Source organism: Ziziphus jujuba, chromosome 12 (assembly GCF_031755915.1).
Source record: "Ziziphus jujuba cultivar Dongzao chromosome 12, ASM3175591v1".
Taxonomy (NCBI): Eukaryota; Viridiplantae; Streptophyta; class Magnoliopsida; order Rosales; family Rhamnaceae; genus Ziziphus; species Ziziphus jujuba.
Genome location: NC_083390.1, coordinates 18,954,501 through 18,961,817, shown reverse-complemented (window position 1 = coordinate 18,961,817; position 7,317 = coordinate 18,954,501). Strand labels below are relative to the sequence as shown.

At 33.5% G+C, this 7,317-nt stretch overlaps 1 protein-coding gene across 1 annotated transcript; it reads left to right on the top strand.

The window, feature by feature from the left end:
* Nucleotides 1-201: 201 nt before the first annotated feature.
* Nucleotides 202-7,005, top strand: LOC107429241 (phragmoplastin DRP1C). Its single transcript, XM_016039893.4, has 16 exons — nucleotides 202-675; nucleotides 787-850; nucleotides 1,268-1,375; nucleotides 1,670-1,771; nucleotides 2,409-2,459; nucleotides 2,579-2,640; nucleotides 3,127-3,217; nucleotides 3,340-3,404; nucleotides 3,622-3,816; nucleotides 3,928-4,047; nucleotides 4,136-4,206; nucleotides 4,683-4,908; nucleotides 5,119-5,169; nucleotides 5,462-5,789; nucleotides 6,134-6,273; nucleotides 6,800-7,005. Exons 1-16 carry the CDS (start codon nucleotides 544-546, stop codon nucleotides 6,923-6,925), a joined length of 1,932 nt encoding a protein of 643 aa, XP_015895379.3. The 5' UTR covers nucleotides 202-543; the 3' UTR covers nucleotides 6,926-7,005.
* Nucleotides 7,006-7,317: the final 312 nt, after the last annotated feature.

Below are 7,317 nucleotides of genomic sequence, written 5' to 3'. Positions count from 1 at the left end.
ATTTATTTATTTATTTTTTTGGGAGTGGAAAAACTAGTTAAACTTAAGCTTTCAACTATGAAAGTTAGTTGTAGGATATTTGAAGGAAAATAATTTATACTTAATATCTCATTTTCTAATTTGATAGGAAAGGGACTACATATCTCACAATTTTTTTCTAATAATTATTAAAAAAGAGAGAGAGAGAGAGAGAGAGAGAGAGAGAGAGAGAGAGCATTGCACGTGGGGTGCTTGAGATGTGATATTCATAGGAATTATGAGCATTTTAGCTCCAAGTTACATATATCATTCAGATACATACATCATACATGTTCATGCAACCACCACGCCTATAACCGTTATTTTATTTTTGTTTTTCCTCTTCTCTCTCAGATTCAATCTCTGCACCAAAAACCCATCTGAGTTATGTGATCCAAAATCTCATTGTGGATCCACATTTCCTATTCTGATCCAAAACCCACCTATTTTCTTCCGTTTTCCTGCATTTTCTTCTGTGTTTGCACTCGTTGTGGATCATTTTTGGTCGCTTTTGATTTCAAAAAAATGGCGACAATGGAGAGCTTGATTGGTCTTGTCAACAAAATCCAAAGAGCTTGCACCGTCTTAGGTGACTATGGTGGAGAAGGAATGTCCCTCTGGGAAGCTCTTCCTTCTGTTGCTGTTGTTGGAGGCCAGGTTTTTCAATTTTTTTTTTTTCAAATTTTAAATTTTTATGCTTGGTTTTGATATTTTTTCTATTTTCTTTTGTTTTTAAAAATGGTTTTCTTTTCCGTTGGAGAAAAATAGAGTTCTGGAAAATCTTCGGTGTTGGAAAGCGTGGTTGGGAGAGATTTCTTGCCTCGTGGATCTGGTAATTGCTCGGTTTATGTGTAAATTTTCCATTTGAATTTTTGTTGTTTTCAGGAGATTTTTGTTTTTGTTTTTTAAAAATGTTTTTATTTGGGTACAAAGTATAGAATGCGAGAATGTTATTCCATAATTTGATTTCTGATATGTTGAGAGCTCATTTTCAAGCAAGCAAGTAATCGCCTACTGCTCAATGGAGTAGATGTTTTTATTTCTTCTAGCATGGAAAAGAAATAAATAAAATTGAATAAAAATTCTTTTATCTGCTTCTGTTTACCGTGAACCAAACGGTGCCTTATGAAACTTTCTAAGTAAAGCATATTTTTAGAATAATTTTGTTCATTGTATAAATATGATGCTCAGAATCATATATACTGTAATGTCTTTACTTTGTTCTTATCAACTTTCCTTGGGTTGTAAGGTATTGTTACTCGAAGGCCATTAGTCTTGCAACTTCATAAAATAGCGGACGGGCAACAAGAATATGCAGAATTTCTCCATGCGCCTAGGAAGAAGTTTACTGATTTTGGTGAGCCAAATTTTAGTGGAAGCTGAGATTAATCTCTTTCATTGAAGACAAACTTCATTTATTAGCTAATGCTTTTTTTTTTTTTCTCATTGATTAATATTCCTTTTAAGTTTTGATCTGCTGTCTGGTTAGTTCATGAAAATTCATTGGCCATTAAGGCATTATTAACCCATTGGCTATACAGTTGATCCGAAAAAAATTTAAGTAGTCATATTAGAACTGTTTAAATCACCAAAAAGTAAGCTTTTTTTTTTTTTTTTTTTTTTTTTTTTGTGTGTGTGTGTCTTTTTGCAGCTGCTGTGCGTAAGGAGATCAGTGATGAGACGGATCGTATAACAGGGAAATCAAAGCAGATTTCTAATGTTCCCATCCACCTGAGTATATATTCTCCAAATGGTTTGTGTTCTTATTTCCCTTATGTAATTTCAGATGGAACTGTTTTGGTTTAAACATTGTAACATGTAAATACGGTTGTTTCTTTATGCATATCTTAATTTCTTTTTTCTTCCATTTTAAGAACATTGGTCGTTCATTCATTAAGGTTAGCAAATTATTAATTTTTTTTTCCCCTCCCCTTTTTACTCATTATCATCAAATGTTCAGAAAAGATTTGAGATTATGGGAGCTTTCTGTTGGAAAATTAATTTCGGAGGACTCTGGAATACAGTTGGTTTATAGAGATTTGAGATAAAGTCAAGTGCCATTTTCCATCCTAGTTGTCATGCAGCGAAACGTAAATAGAGTTACCTTTCTAAAAAATTGTTTGGCTTGTTGTACAATTATAATTTTCTTTAATTTATGAGTTTTTGAATGCTAACGGGGAAATGGAACTTGATTACTATATTTCTGCTACTGAATGTGATGCAAACCATATGATTTATAACAAAGCTTCTTATAATTGGCTCACCATTTTGGGATTTTCACAAGGGAGAGGAGTTCCAACTTCCGAACTTCTTGTACACTTTTTTGTTTTAGAATTCTTTATCAGTTCGTCTCAGCTTCTAAGATGCTTATGCCATGTTTTGTGCCACAGTTGTAAACTTGACCCTTATAGATCTTCCTGGGTTGACAAAGGTTGCTGTAGGTAACTACTTTGACTTTCTCTTTCCCTGCCCCTTCCTTTACGAGGTTCAATCCTGAGGAATGATGCTCACATCTAATAAAAACTCAATTTATATACTTGGTGACATTTGATTATTGTAGAGGGACAGCCAGAGAGTATCGTCGAAGATATTGAAAACATGGTCCGTAGTTATGTTGAGAAGGTAAGTCTTGTATATTAACAGATTCAAAATCAATCCCAAGAGGATAATTACAATTCATCTTGCACCACCTTGACTTTTGCTTCTTAGTTTTTATGAACTATATTTACTGAAAGATGTTCTAATCTATTTCTTCTAGCTCTTTAGCATTGGAATATATATATATATATATATATATGTATGTATATTTCCCTCTGATTGGAATGTGCCTATGTAAAATTCCCAACTATGTAAAGTGAGGTGGAATTCTCCAAATCGTGTGCAGTGACATGCATAGGATGCAGTTAGGTGATTGATTCTTATTGTGAGGCAAATAAATAGACCTACTTTCATGTTGAATTGACCATGCGATATTTCCATTAGTAATCTAAGGTCGATTACACAATTGTAAGGGTTTACCACTGAAAAATTGTTTCCACGATCAAATAATTATTAATTTCTTACTTTCTCTCATGCTCAGTCCATCTTATAGACTTCTTTGTTTTGTAGCCTAACTGCATTATATTGGCTATATCTCCTGCTAATCAAGATATTGCCACTTCTGATGCTATAAAACTTGGAAGAGAAGTTGATCCTTCTGGTAACGTGATCTATGCTACATGGGGATACAATATTTGTCACTCGAATTGCTTTGTTGATCATAAGAATGTTTAGTTTACAGGCCAAAGCAATTACTTTGTTCTTTTATCATTCATATTTCAGGCGAAAGGACATTTGGAGTGCTAACAAAACTTGATCTGATGGACAGGGGAACTAACGCTGTAGATGTATGTTCTTCATTCATCCTGACTGCATAAATGATCAGACCAGAGCAGTTACTTTAGCATTTACAAGTTCAATAATTTAATTTGCATTATATCATATTCAGTTTTCAGCTTTTTGTCTTCTGTTTGGTTAATTATTTATGCTATCAGATTTTGGTGTACTGTCAGTTTGAGTTATAACTGGTCAAAACATAATGTTTACCTATAATGAATGTTTAAGGTTCTTGAAGGAAGATCATACAGACTTCAGCATCCATGGGTTGGAATTGTTAATCGTTCGCAAGCTGACATTAACAAGAATGTTGATATGATGGCTGCTCGCAGAAAGGAGAAAGAGTATTTTGAAACTAGTCCTGAGTATGGACACTTGGCACATAAAATGGGTTCAGAATATCTTGCAAAACTTTTATCTCAGGTCACATTATCTATAATGACTTTGTTTTATCTTCCTTATTATGCTTGTGTAATAATTCTACTGAAAGTTTCATTATCCCAAATTACCATCTTCCATTTCATATATTTTCAGCATTTGGAGACTGTCATCAGGCAGCGCATACCAAGTATCGTTGCTTTAATAAATAAGACTATTGATGAGCTAAATGCAGAGCTGGATAAAATTGGCAGACCAATTGCTGTAGACTCAGGGGTAAAACTTGGACTTCTCTGGCAATCAATTTCTTGCTTATGCATGAAATTTACGCAATAATAATACCATTAATTGTGTTATATCACAGGCCCAGCTATACACTATTTTAGAAATGTGTCGTGCATTTGATCGTGTGTTTAAGGAACACTTGGACGGAGGGTATATTCCTTGACCTTTTCTTCAACATGTGTGTTCAATTTGTTTTGAATTTACGTCAACATAAACAACTTCATTTTTTGTATGATATAACTTCTATTGTTGCATGATAAAGTTTGGAGAGAATGGGATCATGGTTTAATATATCCAATATTTAGCAAGATTTTCCTTTGCCCTTATCCTGTTTAATGATCATCAGATTAGAATCATAGAAATTCTTAAATATCCTCTTTTCTGTAGCCATGTGCATATGTTTCTGCCTTTATGGGTAAAATTAAAATTTCCAAATGTATATGGCATTTTAAGGTATGTCTAGCAACTTCTTCTTTTCTTCTTCTTCTTCTTCTACCCTTCTTTTTTTTTTTTTTTTTTGAGAAGAAATTATTTGTTTGCCTTTTTGAACAACCAGTCATTTTTTATAGAACTTATAATTTTGAGAACATAAAATGTGTCAACCTGATTGTGCCTTAATACCTCAGGCGACCTGGTGGAGATCGGATATATGGAGTTTTTGATCATCAATTACCAGCTGCTTTAAAGAAACTCCCCTTTGATCGTCATCTCTCATTGAAAAATGTCCAGAGAATTGTTTCAGAAGCAGACGGTTATCAGCCCCACTTGATTGCTCCAGAGCAAGGATACAGAAGACTCATTGATGGATCTATCGGCTACTTCAAAGGACCAGCTGAAGCCTCCGTGGATGCTGTATTGTCCTTGTCTCATATTCTAGTCAATGATTTTATAGTTTGTAATTAGGATAAATTAGTTGTAAAGTTTTCTTAGACTGATGCCATATAATAGTCACTGGCAAGTTGATATTAGACAGCTTTTTATGTTTTTTCCGTCTTTGTTAAACAAAGGCAGTTTATTTCATTCTTGATTGTTGAATTTTTTTATGTTTGGTTCTCTTAACAGGTGCACCTAGTTTTGAAAGAACTTGTTCGGAAGTCAATAGCTGCAACTGAGGTATCTTTACTTATAACAGACTTATTAGAAGTACAGAAACTGTATGCATTTACATATTACTTAAATGGGTACCGAAGAATGTTTTTCTTGACTCTTTTTCTTTTAAGCATGTGGCTGAGCAAGCAATTTCTAAATTTGAGATTATGTTGGCCAGACAGTTGGCTTCCCACTTAGCATGTGCTGGTAGCCTTGCAAATTCTTGTTACACTTCAGATGGATTGAGATGGCTAAACATGTGCATAGAACTTTTTTTGTATGTATGCCAATGATACTTCATGATTGATAACTACAGGAACTGAAACGATTCCCTACACTTCAAACTGACATAGCAACTGCTGCAAATGAAGCATTAGAAAGATTCCGTGATGAAAGCAGGAAAACTGTTAACCGGCTGGTGGAGATGGAATCTAGCTACCTAACAGTGGAATTTTTCCGAAAGATTCATTTTGAACAAGATAGAACTCCAGGAGACAGAGACAGAGACAAAGATAAAGACAAAGACAGAGACAGAGACAGAGACAGAGACAGAGACAGAGAAAGAGAAAGAGAGAGAGAGAGATATGAAAGGCAAATGGGATCAACTGGGGATCGTTACTCAGACGCTTATCTCAAAAAAATTGGTATTCTGTTTCCTGCTTGTCTCTCAAAGTATACTGTACATGCACTTTGTTAATCTCCGCATTGTAGATTTGATAACAATTGGTTTAGGCTTTGAAATATATTCATGATGCTTCTCATCTTCTTCTTCTTCATTTCCTCTCTCTCTCTTATTTACTGATTATGGTTAGTACTATTAGTATTCCCATTTATACTTCTATTTCATCAAAAGCTATGCACTTAAACACGAAGTTAATTTATCACCACAGCACATGCTAGTTGCTGGTAAAAGATTCATGAAGTATAGATTCACCATAAGGAGTAGATTCAATTGCTGAGGATATGTTCTGTTCTATGTTGGTATCAGGGTCAAATGTCATTGCTTATATTGGTATGGTCTGTGATACACTGAAGAATACAATTCCAAAGGCTGTGGTTTACTGTCAAGTTCGAGAGGCCAGGAAATCACTGCTCAGCAACTTCTATATTCAACTTGGGAAGAAAGAGGTGAAGTTTCCAAATCAACTTTTTATCATCAATATTATTAAAATTATATATTAGTAGTGTTCCATAAACAGTCGAAGCAATTGTTGATGTGCATTTTCTTGATAATGACAATAGTTTTATGGGAAAATATATATATATATATATATATTATAACATTGTTGTTAAATTATTTTAATCTTTCATGTGATTTGCAAACTTTTATAGATTTATCTTCGTGTTTTTGGAAATTAAGTAACCTCTTGTTAAATTTCATTTTTTTCTCCTTTCTTCTCTTTGTACACAATCATTTGGAATTTTCTATAGGCAAGCTGAAAGTATAGAAATGTACAAATCAGTGACTGAGTAACAAAAATAAAAACAAAATTTATTTACCAAAAAGAAAAAAATTCAACGGATAATATGTATTCTTAATTACCCAAAACAGAAGGGTAATAGGAGTCAACCCCTATATCAAGCATGTGATAGAATCTGTGTGTTGTGAATCATAATTGAAAGTGATGAAATCATGTTCTATATTTATTTGCAGAAGGAAAGGCTAAGTGCAATGTTGGATGAAGACCCGGCACTCATGGAAAGAAGAGAAACCATAGCTAAACGGCTTGAACTGTATAAGTCAGCCAAAGATGAAATTGAAAAAGTTGCATGGAAATAAATAAAATGGAGGCAGCATTGCATGAGGTTCATGACAGAAACAAGAAAAAAAGAAGCAAAAAAAAAAAAAAAAAACAAAAATCGTGCATATTTTTTACACAAATATGACAGTTTAATAACTAAAACCAGTTGCATATTCTTTATATTTGTACTTTCAAATAAGGAAGAAACAATTATGCTGCAAGAGCTTGGTATCTGCCTTGCATATAATTCTTTTGACCATGTATGATTATGATTAGTCATAAATTGATTTTGCTTCCTCTCAATCAATCTTGCATATATAGTGTTTCCATTGTCATTCTTTCACGTATAAAGTTACATATATTCTCCTTTCCTTATAATATTATTATTAATCTGGCTTTGAACTTGTTGCAAACAATTCCGATAAGATGG

Excerpts from the sequence above, each read along its gene's own strand:
- LOC107429241 (XM_016039893.4), top strand. The coding sequence starts at position 544 with ATGGCGACAATGGAGAGCTTGATTGGTCTTGTCAACAAAATCCAAAGA. Across the intron at positions 1,772-2,408 it reads GAGTATATATTCTCCAAATG|TTGTAAACTTGACCCTTATA; the intron begins GTTTGTGTTCTT and ends TTTGTGCCACAG. Across the intron at positions 5,790-6,133 it reads CGCTTATCTCAAAAAAATTG|GGTCAAATGTCATTGCTTAT; the intron begins GTATTCTGTTTC and ends TGTTGGTATCAG.